The following is an 18,090-nucleotide window of genomic DNA, read 5'->3' on the forward strand; positions in this document are numbered from 1 at the left end:
CTGTAGGGAGCTCTCTTTTAGTCCCCTCTCTCCCCTCCCCTTCCAGACTCCAGTTACTGGTATACATTGTACCCCAGCTCAGCTGATTCTCTTCTCCTTTTTGCCCAGATTTTTTTCTCTGTTTTTCATTTGGGGCAGTTGCTTTGCTATTGGTTTGAGTTCACCGGTCTTCCTTCTGCATCGTCTGCTCGTGTTGCTCCGTGACATGATTTTCACCTCCGCGAGCCTAAACTGGCCTTTCCCTTTGTCTTCCGTGTCTCTCTTTATCATGCTTACTCTTTCCTCTACCTTCCTGAGCACATGAAGTATTTATAAGGCTATTATAAAGTCCTTGACTCCTGTGTCAATTCCATATCTGTTTCTATTGATTGATTCTTCTCTTGATTATGGTTCATATTTTCCTGCTTCTTTGCAGGCCTGGTAATTATTTATTTGATTCCAGACATTGTAAATGGCTTAGGTTGTTGATTGATGGAGAGAGAGAGAGAGAGAGAGAGAGAGAGAGAGTGTGTGTGTGTGTGTGTGTGTGTGTGTGTGTGTGCGCTGTTTTATTGTTGAGCTTTGTTCCAGGATGAGGGTATATAACTTGGAAACAGTCTGTTCCTTTTGTGATTGTTTTTGGGAAATTTGTAATTATTTCCCCCTCAAATATTTTTTTCTACCTTATTCTCTTTCTGGGCCTCCAATGAAATGTTAGGCCTTTTCATATTAAGTGTATAAACATTGGTAATTACTGTTTATTATTATTAATCTTCTTTCCCTATTATTTGAAGTATATAACTTGTAACAATCTTCAAATATATTGACTTTTCTTGTCTATATCTGCTGTTAAGCTCTCCAGCAAATTTTTCGTTTTAGACTTTGATTTTTCAGTTATAGAATTTAAACTTCTTTTTCTTTGCTAACATTTCCTATTTGTTCACTTATTAAAAACATTTCATTTTTTAAATTTTAATGTTAATTGAAGTATAGTCAGTTTACAATGTATCAATTCCTATTGTACAGCATGATGTTTCACACATACACATATATATATATATTCACTTTCATATTTTTCATGATAGGTTATTACAAGATATTAAATATAGTTCCCTGTGCTAGACAGCAGAAACTTGTTGTTCATCTATTTTATATATAGTAGTTAGTATCTGCATATCTCGATCTCCCAATTTATCCCTTCCTTTCCCCAGGTAACCAAGTTTGTTTCTATGTCTGTCTGTTTTTGTTTTATAAATAAGTTCATTTGTCTTTTTTTTAGATTTCACATGAGTGATATCATATGGTATTTTTCTTCCTTTCTGGTTTACTTCTCTTAGAATGACCATCTTCAGGTCCATCCATGTTGTTGTAAATGGAATTATTTCAATCTTTTTATGGCTGAGTAGTATTCCATTGTATAAATATACCACATCTTTTTTATCCAGTCAACTGTTGATGGAGACTTAGGTTGTTTCCATGTCTTGGCTGCTGTAAATATTGCTGCTGTGAACATTGGGGTGCATGTGTCTTTTCAAATTAGTTTCCTCCGGTTATATGCCCAGGGGTGGAATTGCTAAGTCATAGGGTAAGTGTTTTCAGTTTTTTAAGGAATCTCCATACTGTTTTCCATTAGGCTGCTGCATTTTCCTTTATATACTTGAGCATAGTTAGAATTGCTGCTCTAACGTCTTTGTTGCTAATTCAAACATCTGGATCGTGTTGAGTTGGTCTCCATCATTTGTCTTTTCTCTTGAGTATAGGTCAGTTTTTCCTGTTTCTTTTAATGTCTAGCAACTGTTTTGTATCTTGGGCATCGTGGATAACACATTTTAGAGATCCTGCATTCTGTTATGTTCCTCCAAAGAGTATAGGATTACTCTTTATTTTTCTTTTTTTACTCTCTTTCTCTCTCTTCCTCCCTCCCTTTCACTAGGCAATCATCTTTGTTCAGCCTAGACCCTCCGCAGTAGTGGGCAGCAGCTGGAATCTCTGCTTAGTACTCTCACTCTAGTTGTGCTTCCTGGAGTCTGCCCTGGCCCCACCATGCACAGAGTGCAGGGTCAACTGGAGATCAGGAATTTGGGCTCCCGCTCTACGACTATCTTCACACTTCCTCATTCCAGCTGCTACGCTGGATCCAGTTCTGAATCTGGTTCTTTCTGCCAGAAACGGTGTGGGGTTGCTATGTGCCTTTTCACTTCCCCTAGTGGCCCTGACTGGGGCCTCCCCGAGGCAAAAGTTACAAGCAGGAAACTCACCCAAGATCCGCCTGCCCATGGCTGTTTCGCAGGGCCTTTTATGTTCTGCCCAGTTTATCAGCTGTGTGGGCTGGTTGGTCTAATACAAGTTACTCTGCCTTCACCAGCAGCCTCTCTCCTTGTTCTTTTCAATCTTATTTCTCTGTAACCAACACCAGAGCCCCACCCAGCTGCATTTGTCCTTTGTTTTCCAAAGGGCATCTTCCAGACTTTGCTACAAGCATGTGCTCTGCCCACAGCCCATCCCTGGTGGGTAGTTCCTGGTGAGACTGAGGGACCCCGAGGCTCCCTTGTCTTCCTTTCCCAAGTGCTCATGAGACAGGAATTGACAGGTCACCTCAGAAACGTGGCTAGTGGACTGTGCCGGCCTTGGGGACTGCGGTTCCCTGAATCCCCAAGAAAGCAGTCTATGTGCAGCGCCAGGTCTGAAGGGTACCCTGAGCCCCAAGCTGCACAACCACCTCCCTCTAGCCCCGACCCTGCCTGGCCTCAAGTCTTCCCTGTACTCATGTCTTGGGTGCCCAGCAGTGCCCGCTCACAGCTGGCACTTGGCAAACACCTACGGAAGCCTCTTGGCGCCTGGATGTGTCCTCCCAGGTAGCTTGAGAGCTCCTGCACTCTGCAAGCTCACAGTGCATTCTGAACTGACACGGTGTACCTTGGTAAGGTTAAGCCCTAGATGCCACACATGGCCCTGCTTCCCCCCATGCTTGTCCATGGCCCTCCATGGGGAGGGCAGGTGTAACAGGTGTGGCCAGTGTGCACACACCTGTCTTGCCTCCACTCCTGAGCTGCTGTGTAGCGCTCACACTCTCCCACACGCTCCCACTGCTGGGACCAGAGCAAGTCCCACAGGAAAACCACTGACAATCCTATAGCTCACCAGCCAGACCAAGGACCACGCACACGAGACTCACTAATCACAGGCCCAATTAACTGCGGTAAATTTGATGCCTAGTCAAAACAAACAGGACAAACCATTTATATGTTGCTGCCTCCCTCCGGGCCAATAAGCACACACCCCAGAGTGAATGAGTGAATGAAACATGGAAGACATGAATCCTTCCTTCCCTTAGGTTCTCCCTGTGTGCATCCAGAGTGGGCAGATCCTACCAGGAGCGTGGCTCCCTCCCACACACAGGGTCCTTGTACACCAGCCGCCCACAGGACTTTCCAGGGAAGCTGGCTGGACCTGCTCAGGAGTAGTGCTGATCACAGCCCACAGCACTGACTCTTAGAGCCTCAGCAGCATGGTGCTCAGACACTGCCATGCCTAGGAAAGGCTGGGAAGTCACCTCAATCCCTTCACCCAGGGCATCCCTCCACTCCTCACTGGAGAAGCAGGGACCGGCTCTCCTCTGACCCTAGGGCTGGGCCCTCAGTTCTCACTGGGTGCTAACCGGTAACAGCTATTCTGTGCTACCCAGGCCTACAAGTACCTGGAGGAGATGCGAAGGAAACTTCCCTCCGCCAACATGTCGTACTATGTGAGCCAGCAGACCGTGGACGCCGTGCATCAGGGCCTGGGAATCCCTCTGACGCGCGCTGTGCCCGCAAGGACCCGCCACCACAGCATGGAGGACCACAGGGAGATGGACGAGGAGGTGACGGAGGAGGTGAACGGTCCCTGAGGGCTCAGCCTGCTGCTGCCGGAGCTCTTCCGGCACCTCCCCGCCATCCCAGGAGCAAGAACCTGACTTTCTTGTTTAAAGAAGTTTCTGCAGTGTCCAAGTCCATGGGCAGAGCTGTGGAAGACACGCTGGCCTGCCGAGGAGAGCGGGGATGTGTCTCTAAGCCACCACCTCTGTGACTCTGGCCCCTGCAGGTTTTTGTTGAAGTTGATTCATTTTTCCCGTTACATTTCCCAGAGTGCAGATCATGAAGCCTGAGAAACTTCCAGAGCTTCATGAACTAAGGACATCAATGTGTTCTCCGCCGCTCATCCCAGCATCCACGTGGGCTGCCTGGCAGCGTGTCTGACCACAGGGCCAGGCCGTGTCGCCAGCTCCCACTGTGAGGGGCTGTCGGGGCTGCATCGTGACTAGGGATGCTCACTCTCCCACCCCCTGCGCTGTCCACTAGCTGCCGATATTCTCCAAATAAAGCCTTTTTTCTCAAAGGTCTGTGTCCCCTTCCTGCCCCCATTTTTGTGCCTCCCCTTTCGGAGGGCCTGTCTGGGCACCAGGGTGCCCGCAGGAGTGAGAACCACAAAGAGCTTCTGCACTTCCTTTATTCTCCCTTTTCTGCTGTTTTTTGTGTGTGTGGTGGGGGTCGCTAGGTCTGTTTATTGCTAGTTTTTTTTCAGTGGAGGTACTGGAGATTGAACCCAGGACCTCCTGCACGCTAGGCGTGCATGCTACCATTTGAGCTATACCCTCCCGCCTCTTTTCCGCTGTTTTTAAAGTCACCTGCCTTGAGGGGAGGAAAGGGGCTGGGGGCGCTCGCCAAGAAGCCCCCGGCCCGGCAGCCCCCAGCTCTACCAGTCTGGAGGCGGATGCGTTGGGCTGAACTGCAGCTCCTCCTCCCTACTCCACAGCGGCTCTCCTGGAGTCTCTCCTGGGGTCCCACCAGCTGGGGGGCAGAGCCCAGAGGCCCTGGGGACAGTGGCTGAGCCTCAGGCACTAGGTGGGGCCTCCCCTCCTGTGACTAAGGAGGCGGGGGTGGGAGGAGCTTGTCTCTGAGCTTCTCCAGGAGCAGCAGCGCCTTAATTGCCAGCGTCCTGCAGTCCTCGTCCGGGTCCTTCTGGGCCACGTCTGCCAAAGACAGGACAACATGCAGGCAGTGTCACGCAGCGCCCAGTGGTCCAGCCCCTCAGCTGTCCTTCATCTAAGGCTCCTGAAGGAGCCCCAGCGGCCTCTGAACCCCCGCAGACACCAGCAGAAGGCTCCCTACCCCCTGGGGCTGGGAGCCCCGGCCTGGGGAGGCACCCACACCCATGGCACACGGCCCTGAGCCATCCTGACACGGAGCGCTGGCCGTGATCAGAGACGCCCTCACGGATGGGCCTGCAAACCACCAATGTGGGAGGCTCGTGGGCGGCCTTGATGGGCAGGGTTGGCAGAAATGGAGAGAAAGGCCCCCAGAGCCAGCAGGCCTTTGAGTGCGGCTGCAGCTGAGTCAGGAGCCCCGAGAGTAGGCGCGGGTGTGGTGGCTCTGACGGTGCCATGCAAGTGCCTACAGGTGGGGGTCATAGCAGCACAGGAGGCTTTTTAAAGAGAATGTAGGAGAGGGGCAGCAGTCGGACTGTAGCAAAATGCCAGTCATCTAGTGGGGGTCACTGTGCTCGCTGTGTGACACCTGTAACATTTCTGAGGTCATGGAATTTTCTAGAATGATACAGACATCATCTCTCATACTACAGCACCTTCTCTCAGGGCCCCTGCAGGACTCCCCAAAGTGACCCGACAGCAGCCGTGTCCCCGTCCCCATCCCCATGCTGGGGGACACTCAGTGTGCAGATGGAGAGCGACGCTCACCCTGGGCTGGGACAGCCCTGTGCTGCTCCATGAGCTGACGGACACTGGGACCCTCCAGGCTGCACCAGCCTCCTGCCACCTCACTACCGCAGCGCAGGCCCAGTGCTCACCTGCCAGCCAAGACTGGGCTTCCAGCAGCTCGTCTGGCAGGTCTGCCAGCAGTCGCTCGGCTGGGACGCTGAGAAGTACGGAGGAGACGGCAGACAGCAAGCCCTGGCGCACGTAGCTGCCAAGACGGTGGGAGGGCTGAGCCCAGCGGGGCCCCAACTCGGCACCCTCTCTCCCAGGTCAGGGAAACCCCACCGGCCACAAGAGCACACTCAGCCCCAGCTTGGTCCCCTTCCAAGCTGCGTCCTGGCCACACCTGGGAGCCGCCACCAACCTCCCATTGTCTACTTCCCAGCAGGACTCAGACATCCCCTCCCCAGTGTCCTCAGCCCTGCAGCCACTCACATGTCACCATGGAAACGAAGGGCCCACACGAACTCCAGCAGGGCCTTGCCCATGGGCACAGCCACCTAAAAGGGCAGAAGCCAGTGGGCAGGGGTGCTAGAACCCAGCAGTCCCTGCCTCGGACCCCATCCTTGGGTCCAAAGACTCCTGTCCCAAGGTGAGGCTCACAGTGGGGACAGAACCATGGCGCAGACTCCACGCGAGATGGGGCTGCCACATGCCGTGTCCCAGCTTACCATGGTGTTCACGGACAGGTACATCAGGGCCCCTAAGGTGTGCACCAGTCTCCCAAGAACCAACTGGTCATCTCCCAAAAGGTCGAAGGTCACTAGAGGTCTACAACACAGAACCCAGTGAATGGTGCAGGCCAGGCACCCCAAGGCCAGTTCCCCAACCTCCTGGGCCACCAAGGGACACCCCAAGCCCCTGGATGCCCCTCCTTACTGCCTGTCCCCACAGGGCATCCAGACCCAGAAGGAGAAGGTGTTGGACAGATGCCCGGCCACTTTGCAAGCGCAGGCCTGGGTGAGGGCGCAGGGCCGCCTCCTGCAGGGCCACTGCAGCAAAGGCGCAGCCCCAGCCCTGCCTCTGCTGGGAAGGGCTCCAGGCCAGGCCCTCCTCACCATCCCGAGCCTCATACCCCATGTAAGCAGCAGCAGAGCATGTCTATACTCTGCTCAGGTTGCGGCTGGATGAGGACGGAGTGAGGGGCAGCAGGGTGTGTGCCACCTCAAGGCACCAGAGTGAGGCTCTGCCTTGGCCCCACCATGAACCCGGCATCTGAGATGGAGACCCTGACACCTAATGCCCTCATGTCACTTAATTTAAGACCACAGCAGAGGTCCTGGCCCCTCTGCTCCCCAAACCACACCTAAGCCCCACCCTGGGAACCCTCCTTCCCACAGGTGTCCAGGGCTCCTATTCCCCAAATTACAGGCCTCCAGAAAAGTCACTCACCTGTCGAAAAGCTGGATGAGGGGGAAGAAGAAGTAGCCAGCAACTGAGTTGAATTTGTTGGGGTCAGCAGCTGGTCCCTGCCCCGCAGACCCCTGCCAAAGACACAGGGTCACTAGGTGCCACACTGGGCACAGGGCACAGAGCACAGCCCCTCCCCCAGAGGACTCATGCCAGGGACACAGGCCACGTGCTCTCCTGGAGGGACAGCCCTGTACGGCAGGGGAGGCCGGCAGCACCCACCCCCAAGTGAGAAACGAGAATGTCTCCAGACGTGGCCGGACATCCCGTGGAGCAAATTTAGCCCTGGCCTAGACAAACCCTGATGACCCTGCACACGCCAGGCCAGTCCTTGCTAATGTAAGATTCTTGGGGCTGTTTTCACACCCACACGTGTATTCATGGTTTAAAACCACTTCTGTCTGAGTCAGTCACATCACTCACTTGTACCAAAAACTCTCCCTTCACAGGACACTAGCATGGGTGCCCCCTTGGTGCAGACAGCGCCCAGAGGTCCCGCCCAGGCCCCAGCCTACCTTGGAGACCCGCCGGGTCTTGCTTCTGATGCGCTCCTCCACCACTGCTCGCCAGGCGGGGGTGGCGGGGCTGCCGGGCTGGGGGCCGGGACCTGGGGGGCCCCGCTGGGGAGGCTTCTGGCGGCGCCCGGGCCGGGACAGCTCCTGGGCAGCCAGAGTCAGGACCTAGAGGAGAGGAAAGACCTGGGGCAGCCACAGTCACACTGGGGAGGGATGACATATTCCCTACTTCCAGGTGAAGCAGGTGCTGTAGAAGCCCCCTTGGCACCAGCAGCCTTGGCGGTCTGTGTGGGGAAGCCTCTGGGAACCCCATGGAAAGTCAGTTCCAAGTCCTCAGGCTCACTTCGCTTTGTTGGGGGACAGAAGGGAAAGGTGAACACGCTCCTTGCTGACAAGCCAGAGCCTTCCATCCCCTTGGCCAGGGCACCTCTCTGCCCAAAGCCCATCCAATCCTCACGGGAAAGGGGGAAGGAAGCTCTGGCCCAGGCCACACGTGGACGGGCCCAGTCCCAGACGCCATACATGGGACCTCCTTTCTAGGAAGCACCCAGGACAGGCAAATCCAGAGAGCAGACAAGTGGCTGCAGGGCTGGGGGCCAGGGAATGAGTGTCATGGGGCTTCTTTTTAGGGAGGGAGAGGGTAGTTAGGTTTATTTATTTGCTTGCTTTTTTAATGGAGGCACTGGCGATTGAACCCAGGACCTCATGCATGCTAGGCACGTGTTCTACCACTGAGCTCTACCCTCCTCCACAGGCCTGTCTTTTGAGGGTGATGCAAGCTGTCCTGAAAGTAGGCACATGAGATGGTCACACAACATCGGGAATGCACCAGATGCCCCTGCACCGTTAACGTGGAGATGCTGAACTTCTCTCTAGCGTAGTCTATCTCTGTTTAACTGTGATGAAACGCATGCCATGATGTTCACCATCCTAACCATTGTTAAGTGTACAGCTCAATGGCATTAAGTACATTCACACTATTGTGCCACCACCACTGCCATCTCTAGAACTTTCTCTTCTTTCCAAACTGAAACTCTGTCCCCACTAAACACTGACTCTCCCCACCCCAACCCTTCCACATTCTGTCTCTGTGAATCTGACAGCACTAGGGGTCTCATATAAGCGGAATCATAGAATATTTGTCTTTTTGTGTCTGGCTTATTTCACTGAGTGTAATGTCCTCAAAGTTCATCCACAGTAGCCTATGTCAGAATTTCCTTCCTTTTTAAGGCCAACTAATATTCCACTGTATGAACATACCACATTTTACTTATTTTAAAACAGAATTTTATGGTATGTGCATTACATCCCAGTAAAACTGTTGCTTAATATTTAGAACAAAGAACGCAGCCACGGAAGCCCACACACTGTCAAGAAAACATCAGACACCAGTCCCAGCCTCTCAGATCTGGTATCAGGGAACTCAGGGATGGTCTATGGTCTCATCCATGTAGATTCTGGTCAACATCTGCTCCCCAGCCAGGGTCTCTGTGCCAGGCCGCCCCTCACCCTGCGTTGGGGCACCTTGCGACAAATGGGACAGAGGTCCATTGCACTTACATCTAGAATGTCCATGCGCTGCCGAAGGCTGTAGTTGAGGGCGTAGAACTGTGTGGTCAGGTACTCTGCCACCTACACCAGGCAGACAAGAGGCCACTGTAGGCCACAACCCAGAGGCAGGGCCCCAGTGTGGGCACTACCTGGGGGCACAACGCACACCACACAGCCACAGGGACTCACCCGTACCGGGTCTGTGACTGTGACGGCCACTAGGGCCCTCTGGCGTAGCCCCTCGAATCCTGCCACGCCCGTCTTCTCCTCCAGGTGCAGTAGCACCTTGGCCAGCTCCACGCTCACCTACACACAGGGATCAGGGTACACAAGGGAAGGCACTCATCTCGGAGAGCCGGGGCCTCTGCACCCTCCACCTCCCACCAAGGCAGAGGCCCTGCCACCAAGGCACATGCGAGCCAGACCTGCCGGGACACGTCCACACCAAGATGCCCACCTCCCGTGACCCTAACAGCCCGGCCCCCACTCGTTCACCTCCTGAGTGGCAGCTGGGCTCCTGAAGATCAGCCCCTCAAGGGCCCGCAGGGTTGCCTCCCAGCGCTCCCAGTTCTCGGACGTGGTCAGAGCTGCGCAGAACCCAGATGGCCTCCATCAGCGCCCGCGTGAGGCAGAGCAGGTGGCCAGGGTCTGGGCACTGGGCAGAAGGCAGAAATGGGACAGGACAGTTCCCACCCTGGGCCAGCCTCCCAGGCCTTGGGGAGGGCGCACCTTCCATGCAGTCCCGCACGTACACAGGTGCCTTGCTGCTCCTCAGCTCTGTGTCCCCCGACATGTCGTAGGGGACAAACTCGTCGTCGCTGAGGAAGAAGCACAGCCACGCGGGACTCACGGGTCGCCCAGAGAGCAGAGGGAGCCAGTTGGCTCCCAACCAGAGTCAGGTCCCACCAGCGCCCTCGTGCTCAACCTGTGGGGCTGCCCCCTACCTGTCCAGCTCAGAGTCGGAGCCCTCTGGCTGAGCCTGGGGGCCACCGCTGCTCACCATCTCCTCGTTAGGGGTCTCTGCGGTGAGTGGAGCAACAGGCGGGCTTTGGGGACAAAGACGGACCCTTCAGGGCCACCCCAGTAGTTTCTGGTCCCAGAACCCAAGCTTCCTCAGGAAATGTTCTCTCCACCCCCACCCTCGTCTTAGCTTCTGTCTCAGTGACAATAAGATAGGAGTAACAGGTGTGCAGGAGCCAGCCAACCATGCCCAGAGCTCCAGGTGGGGACCAGGGGGCACGGAGACCCTCACCCTGCCTCCGAGGGGCTGTCAGCCGCAGGCTGTGGGGTGGCCAAGGCCAGGAGCTCACGGGTCAATTCATCCTCTTCATACTGTGACACAGACGAGGGAAGAGGGCTGGGACGGGAGCAACTGGAGCAGCACCGCCAGGCCCCTCCAAGGCTCCCCCATCACAGCTTCTGGCAGCCAGTGGCCTTTCAAGAGCAACTGTCAAAGTGTCCCCCTCCACAGAGGGTGGCACTGGGGGGCTAAAGGCTGGAGGGGCCACCTGAGGGAGCTAGGAATACCCTGGAGACACAGCAGATGTGGCATCGTCTCCAAGGATGTCCCAGAGGGCTCAGCAGACAGAGGAGTGGCCTGAGAGTTTGTCTAGAGAAAATGCTTCTAAACACTGTAGGGAATCCATCCGGGGTCACGTGCTGGGCAGGAGTTGAGGGGCCAGGCCTCCCCACCCAGCTGGCCTCAGCAAGGTGGCCAGGGCCAACACACAGATGCGCCACGGGCCTGGATCCAGGAAAGTGGGTTGCATCGGGGCAGAAGTGATGGTAGCTTAGGGAGGGCACAGCCAGCGCAGCCCTCGCTCACCTGGAACCTCAGGGGAGGCCCCTCGGGGTGGATCTGGGCACTGGCCACCTCAGCCACGATCATTCCCAGGCGGCGCACAGCGGGCAGGCTGCTATCCAGATGACTCTGCACTCCCGCCATCAGGCTGGCCAGCAACTCTGGAGGCGCCAACGTGCACAGGCTGAGTGCCAGGGGGCATCATGGATGGGGATGGGGCGCCCATCCCGCCTGCTCACCGTCCCGGCAGTCCTGGAGCTCTGCCTCCCCCAGATGCGCCAGGCACACGAGGATGGCCTTGCTGATGTAGTGCTGCTGTGCCAGGGGTGCGCGGCGGATGGCACTGCTGCTGCCCCACGTCTCCAGGAGCTCCTTCAATGCCTGGAGGGCTGCAGCCAGTCAGACAGCCCACCTGCCTCCCCATGGGCCTCAGTGCCACTGTCCTCACCAGCCCCAGGGAGGCTCCAGTCAGCGCCCTCCCTCCCAGGCAGGAACCTCTCTCCTCTGATTCCTGCCACAAGGTGGTCCCAGGACACCACAGGGACTGAAGGTTCCTTACCTGTATGAGGAGCGGGCGCCGCTGGCTGTCCATGGCCAGGTACCCTAGCAGGCTCCGCAGCACGGGTGTCTGCGACAGAGCCAGGCGTCCTGTCAGTCTGCCAGGCAGACATGGTGCACCCAGCCAGGGAGCCCAGGAGTGGGAATGTGTCTGGGCTGAAGGACAGCGATGTTTCCAGGGCAACCAAGCACTGCCCCAGCCCCACCTGTCACAGTCATCTCCCTTGGACCTGGGGCAACCGGCACCCTCACCGTGTAGCGGTACTGTAGGAACAGGAGCTTCTGGGTCATCACAAACTGGGCCTTCTTACTCTTCATCACCAGGTTCCCCAAAAGCCACGACAGGACTTCAGGCCTGCAGGGCACAGCCGGGGCAAGAGGGAAAAGCATGAGCTCCAAGTCCTGACAGATCTGCGCTGGACCCCGGGCTCCGCATGCACCACCGGGGAGCCAGGCAGGCGCTTCAGCTCTGAGTCAGTTCTGACTCTCCTTCCTCCTAGTAAACGCAGGAATCAGGCAGCCCCTGCCCTACCCTGACAGAGTCCAGGTGAAATGCTCCATCTAGAGCAGGGCAGCCAGCTCTCCCACAAAGGGCCAGAAAGCAAAGATTCGAAGTTTATGGGCCATCAGGTTCTGCAGAGACGCTGTAGTCAGGATCAGCCACAGGCAGATACATACGGGACCGAACATGGCTGTTTTGTCAATAAAACTTTACTTCTAAAAACAGGGGGAGGGCCACATTCGGCCCACAGGCCTTAGTATGCAGAGCCAGATCAGGACTAAGAGACCCCTGCTTCCTTCAGCGAGTGAGAGCCCGACACGCTCTCCAGCCAGCACAGAGAAAGTGGGGCTGCATTTCCCCTCCCTTGTCCCTCAAGATTCTACACAAAGACATGAAGACTCAAAGAAAAAGAAAAAATCAAGAAAACTGGAAAAAGTCAAGGAGAAAGACCCATACAAGCTGACCTACAGCCCCGGGGCAGGGAGCACGGCAGCCCTAGGAGACAGAGAAGGCTAAACCCTACTCAGGCACCCACCGTGTGGAAGGCTCGTGTAGCCGTCAAGATGCCTGTGAAAAGCCACAGACCCGTGCACGGCCGGGAGAGCCGGTGTTAAGGTACCTCTGCTCATGAGAACCCAACACACAGGCAAGTAAAACAACATGATCAGATGGTTCACAATAACTTCAAGACACACACCCTCAGCCAGAATCAAAGAAATGCAGAGTCAAACACAGAGGAAACATCCTTGGCAGAGAAACAGGTCCCTCAGGCTGGGAGACCATCTGGAGGCACATGGATGACCACCGAGACAACCCAGCACTGCCTTTCCTGCAGACCTCCGTGAGCACAGAGACAAAGGCAGACATGTGCACAGAAGGCACTGCAGCCCCGGCAGAGGGCGGAAAGGACCGGCCTGGCTGTGCAGGACCAGGATGGCCAACCCTGTCAGCAGTGAGGAAGCATGGGCATTTGCACAGCCAAACTCTAAGAAAGGACCGGCCACCTTTCCAAGGGGCCACCACTCATGCCCCGCGAGTGCTGACCCCATGCAGACAGGCAAATAAAGCATCATCTGGGTCCCCAGCACCCGCCCTCCTGGGAGAGAAGTGTCTGCAGCAGGAAGGATGCCTTGCTTCTTACCCCGAGGCAGCTTCCACCAGCCCTGTCAGTACAGCCTCCATGGCCCGGTCGGGCACGCGCTCCACCAGGCGCCAGCAGACCCGCTGCCAGAGGCAGCTGCCCTGGGTGAGCGCTGTCAGCCGGGGCACCAGCACACCCAGGAGCTCCTCTGTGGGGAAGCAAGTGGGAGTCCTGAGCCCGGGGCCCGTCGGGTGGACAATGACTGCAGTCCCCACACAGGGACCCAGGACAGCCAGTATCGGCTCACCAGGACCAGGCCCAGGCGAGGGGACCGCAGCAATCTCCCCCCAGGGCACCCACACTGCCCCCCCCTCCAGGACAGCCAACAGGAAGTTCTCCCAAGACAGGAACACTCACTCTGTCTCCCATGGACACAGGCTTTTCCCAGGACCTGAGACAGGAAGGAGACGGAGCAGTCCAAGCCACCTGCAACAGGAAGGAGCGGCAATAAGGCCATCAACACGCACCTGATCAAGTGGGGACAGACCTTGCTCCTGGGTAGACAGACTCAGCCTTGTAAAGATGCCAGCTCGTTCAGTCCAATTCCAACCTTACCAGCGCTGTTCCTAACTCCGAGAGCCAGTGAAGATAACCACTTAAAAAGCCTTATGTTCCCATGCTTAATGGTCACAACAGTCCTACGAAGTGGGGACGACTGTCAGGGTACCAGAGAGGAGGTGAGCCTGGCCCAGGCAGTCAGCTATGCAGGGCAGGTGGGGGCTCCGAGCCGCCCACAGGGAGGAACTGAGGATGCTGGTACAAGGAGGGGGCTGGTAGCAGCAGCTGGCCCAGAAAAGCCAGGATGATGAGACCGACCAGGAGACAGGCAGGACCCACACATGATGAAAATGCAGTATCTGCGGTCTAAAGATGGGTGTTTGGGGTCCTGCAAAGAATTCAATGCAGCCACTTATAGAGCGCAGGAGACGTGTTCCAGACCCGTTCAAATACCCTGGCGCTCTCTCCCAGCCAGAGCAGGAGGCTGGGCAACCCGGCAGGAACCCAGTCTGCACCCTCCAGCTGGAGAAACATGGGCACATGCCTCACCCCACTGTGATTCCCTCACCCACGATAGTGACGCTCTGGGGACATGACTGGTGGGAGCAGAGGGTGTGCAGGCACAAGGGGGCTACACAGACCACACAGCCATGTCCCCTCACCAAGGGCCGCCTGGCCATCTCCTAGGGCGGCAGCTCAGCTGCGTGAGGTTCCTGAGACCCCTCCACTCATTCCGGCCAGGAACCTGGATGAGAACACAGGCTTCAGCCACCATTCCCAGTCTCCCAGGGAGACCCAAAGAGAAGAGCATGTTGGCCAAGTTCTCTGAGGGGAACGAAGCCCATGCACTTAACCAGATGGGAAGCGTGGGTACTTGAACCCTCACAACCCACATCCTTGAGGGCAGAGAAGGCTCGTGACGTGGGTATGGCTCCAGGTCCAAAGACACAACCCTTAGGTCCATCTCTCTCAACAACCCAGCCCAAGTTGGCCACTACTCTGAGCACTGGGTCAGCTGTGCTAGGGGCAGACAAGCCCAGTCTGAAGCTCACTCCGGGGGAGAAGCCAGACAACAGGGCGGGGCCTTAGTGGATGGTCAGTCCAGGGAAAGGAAGAGCCAGCAGCTGCCACGCTATACAGGGGGACCAGGAAGATGGCCTTGAGAAGTGGCACTGGAGCCTGGAGCACCATGGGCCCCAAGCAGGAACACGTCAGAGCTAGGAGGTAGAAGCAGAGTTACAAGAAGGTTCTGAGCAGAGAGAAACACGGCATGCCTTATTTTTAACAGCACCACACAGCTGCTCTGTTTGGGAGGCTGTGGTGAGAATCCAGGCTTGGGCCAGGGTGGGGGCAGCACACGAATAGGGGGATCAGGCTCCTCCTGGGCGTCAAGAGGCAGAGGAGCCAGGGGTGTCTCTCAGATGTGCGTGGGCCTACACTGCGGGGAAAGGTGACAGCTCAGCCAGCCTGACTGCCAGAGGTCACCACCTAACTCCCATTTCCACGTGGGCTGCCACGGCCCCCAGACTTCTCCCTGCTCATGGAACACACGGGGGAAGGCATGTTTAAGATGCTCCAAAGACTGTAATTAGCCGAGAGGGTGGGCGGGAAACCACTCTCAGTGTCCCCAGGCGCTGAAAGCATCCTCAGAGTCGGCCCCCAGTGCTGCCTCCAGATGCCAGAGAACGGAGTTCCTCCACCCACGATGGCCATGGGACAGACCCACACCGACAAGGAGACAGGGACCATGGCCAGCAGCCCCCTCAGACAGACCCTCTGCACAGTAAGAGCTCTCTGGTTTCCAGATCATGGATGTTCCCTTATGTTGAGTGAGGCCAGGCAATGAGCAGCTCCACCTGGGCTTCACCGGACGTCCAACCCAGAACTTCCCCCTGCAGTCAGAGGTCAGCCTCACCTCCAAGGCAGCCGAGAAGTGAACAAAACTTCACAGGTGGATTGCTGCCACCCCACACAGGAGACAATGTCTGACCCACCAACGGCACCACCCAGAAACTTCAAAGTCCACGGAGGCTGGAGAGGCCAGAGAGGGACGGTGGGAGGCGGGAGGAGATGGCTGGAAGAAAGGGCCTCACCTCGGAGAGACTCCACAACCACCTGCAGGGCCTGCAGGAGCTCCTCACCGAGCAGAGGGAAGTAGTTTTGAGGGAAGAATCCAGCCAGGTTCTCCCGCTGCAGGCGGTTGCCCAGGTGATCAGGTAAGCCCACCACCTTGCTAAGGAGTGTCTCCTGGAGCAGCGAGAAGGCCGGCTCCGTCTGCTGTCGACATTGTCCCTCCATCACAGCGGCCATCCTGCCTGCGCTCAGGAACCGGGCCAGCAGCCGTGCCATCTTCATCAGACGGAAGCTGGGGCTGAACCAGGAGCAGATGCAAATAGCCACACTTAACAGTGGGCTCAATGCAGCTTCCCCACCTTGGAATTACTGGACACACCACCCTCCTGTCCTGCTCCACACTGGTTTCCATGCAGTACTTGGTCTTTATCACAGCAACTCCTGAAAACCCAGCTTCAAAACGACAGCATTCCTGGAAGGACCACAGTGTGCCCTGATGCTGAGTGCGTTTGCTGCAGTGCCTCACAGCAGAGCTGGGAGACACACAGTGAAAAGGACCCAGGAAGATGGCCATGCCTACTGCCTACCTGTCCCACCTAAGCCCAGAGCTGACCCATTGGCTTAGCTGCTGACACGGCAAGACAGAGGGCTAGAGCCTTCCCATCCCAGAAATGAACACATCCCAGTTTTAATTCAGTGCTCTGCTGGGCAACAGTTTTACTCTCACTTTTCAGGATGCAGAATTCTCACAGAATTTGGAGAACCTGCTGATTTGAAATCCTTCAGATGTTACAAGCCCCACTCACCTGGCAGCACCCTCGATGGCCTCCATCAGCACCAGGAAGGCTTGATCAGCTGGGCCCTCCAGGAAGAAGCTGGCCCACAGCTCCTCCAACTGGCCATCAGGCAGCAGCTCCAGCCAATCCGGGCTCAGTTTGCCGACAAGGCATCTGAGAAACGTGGAAAAGTGGATCCTGGCAAACTCCTCCTGCTCCTCAGGGAGGGCTGGGTTCTCCGTTTCACCAAGATACCGCTTCAGGGATCCCAGAGTGGAGAAGATGCAGCCCCCATCCTCAGACGATGAAAGGGTGTGAACAGCCTCCCGGACAGTGAGCCGGACAGTGGAGAGCACAGGATCCATCCTGGAGTTCACGGTAAAGGCACGTGAGAAGTCCAAGTCCACCATCACCCATGTGGGACTCAGACTTGGATAAGGAAGTATTTTTTACATACCCTCTTGACTTCATATTAAGCTTCCTGGGACCCCATTCCTCCTCACCCCTGCTGTCACCCAGCAGTGTTCCCTCCAGGCAGCATCCGTCGCTGTTTCACCAAGAGCCATTTCATGGCTTGAGGCTCTCCATGGTGCCTTCAGCAATAGGGCAACCATGTGTCAGAGTCTGGAGACATCTTTAGATGTCAAAACCAGGGGTGCTACCATGCCCCTAGTGCCTCAGTAGAGGCCAGGAATGCCCATAAACATCCCATGTACGCAGGACAGGCCCCAAAGATTATCCAAACCCAAATGTCAGTGGTGCTGAGGTAGGAAGACCCACCAGCACTTCTAACTCCCTGATGCATCCATCTGTGGTTCACCTTGACAAGCTCCCGTCCTTCCCGGAAACCAAAACTATCTGCTGGTAGTATTTACTTTGGGTCGGGCACCCCTGCAGGAACCAGTGCCATTAAGTAGGCACCTGTCTGTCACCTGTGCACCCTGCCACTAAAGAAAGCTGCATTAGGGGCCCAAGAAGGGTCCCCACGAGCCTGGCCCTCCCCGTTCAGCCAGGTCCCTTTAGGGGTGTGCAGACCGTTTAGAGAGCGCCTGTCCCCACGCCCGCTCCCCAGCGTGTACGTGGAGCCCACCTAGCGGCGCGGCGGGAGGGGGCCCCGTGGTGGTGGGCAGGGGGCCTCGAGGGACGGGAGGGAGCCTGAGGGCGGGCAGGGGTCTCCGGGAAGCGCGCACCCGTCGGGTCCACTGAGTCGCCGGGGCGCTCTCGGGCCTCGCCAACTCCGCCAATGCCGATCGGTCACCGATTCGCCACGGCCTCCGCGGCCCAGCTCCGCCCTCGGTTCCCGGCCCAACGCACGCGGCTGCAGAGCAGGAGTTTCCTGGACCTGGGCAGAGCCGCTGCTGAATTTTTTGAGCCAGAGGCGCCAGTCCCCCGCCTGCTGTTCGTGAAGAATCTGCGAGCCGGAAGAGGAGCGGGACGGGCGGCAGCATCTGCGCCTGCGCAGGAGCCGGCCTCGCGTGGGTGTGGTTTATGATAGGCGGGGCTGCGCCCCACCTGGTTGGGGGCCCAGTTCCTC

The 18,090-nt window shown here is 56.5% G+C and overlaps 2 protein-coding genes across 9 annotated transcripts in view; one reads left to right on the plus strand and one right to left on the minus strand.

Annotated features, from left to right (window-relative positions):
- Positions 1 to 4,356, plus strand: part of IFT140 (intraflagellar transport 140) — a 69,658-nt gene extending 65,302 nt beyond the window's left edge. For all 4 annotated transcript variants that reach the window (XM_010949922.3, XM_010949921.3, XM_074346600.1 and 1 more), the window contains one exon: positions 3,665 to 4,356. In XM_010949922.3, coding sequence (XP_010948224.2) covers positions 3,665 to 3,868 — 204 coding nt within the window. In that variant the 3' untranslated portion in view covers positions 3,869 to 4,356. The remainder of the gene's footprint in view (positions 1 to 3,664) is intronic.
- A 93-nt stretch (positions 4,357 to 4,449) lies between these two features.
- Positions 4,450 to 18,006, minus strand: TELO2 (telomere maintenance 2). 5 transcript variants are annotated; one of them, XM_010949915.3, is made up of 22 exons: positions 17,747 to 18,006; positions 17,014 to 17,149; positions 16,587 to 16,922; positions 15,801 to 16,078; positions 13,567 to 13,635; positions 13,210 to 13,357; positions 11,819 to 11,921; positions 11,568 to 11,636; positions 11,248 to 11,389; positions 11,033 to 11,169; positions 10,460 to 10,539; positions 10,152 to 10,253; positions 9,937 to 10,025; positions 9,703 to 9,794; positions 9,397 to 9,513; positions 9,217 to 9,288; positions 7,657 to 7,821; positions 7,124 to 7,215; positions 6,403 to 6,502; positions 6,167 to 6,231; positions 5,824 to 5,939; positions 4,450 to 4,990 (listed from the first exon to the last, which is right to left on the minus strand). In XM_010949915.3, exons 2-22 carry the CDS (start codon positions 17,025 to 17,027, stop codon positions 4,884 to 4,886), a joined length of 2,493 nt encoding a protein of 830 aa, XP_010948217.2. In that variant the 5' UTR covers positions 17,028 to 17,149; positions 17,747 to 18,006; the 3' UTR covers positions 4,450 to 4,883. The 5 variants fall into 5 exon arrangements, with proteins under 5 accessions (XP_010948217.2, XP_045368788.2, XP_010948218.2 ...); XM_045512832.2 differs by having other exon boundaries at positions 9,403 to 9,513; positions 17,647 to 18,006; XM_010949916.3 differs by having other exon boundaries at positions 17,647 to 18,006.
- Positions 18,007 to 18,090: the final 84 nt, after the last annotated feature.

This window comes from Camelus bactrianus, chromosome 18 (genome assembly GCF_048773025.1).
Source record: "Camelus bactrianus isolate YW-2024 breed Bactrian camel chromosome 18, ASM4877302v1, whole genome shotgun sequence".
NCBI classification, from domain to species: Eukaryota; Metazoa; Chordata; class Mammalia; order Artiodactyla; family Camelidae; genus Camelus; species Camelus bactrianus.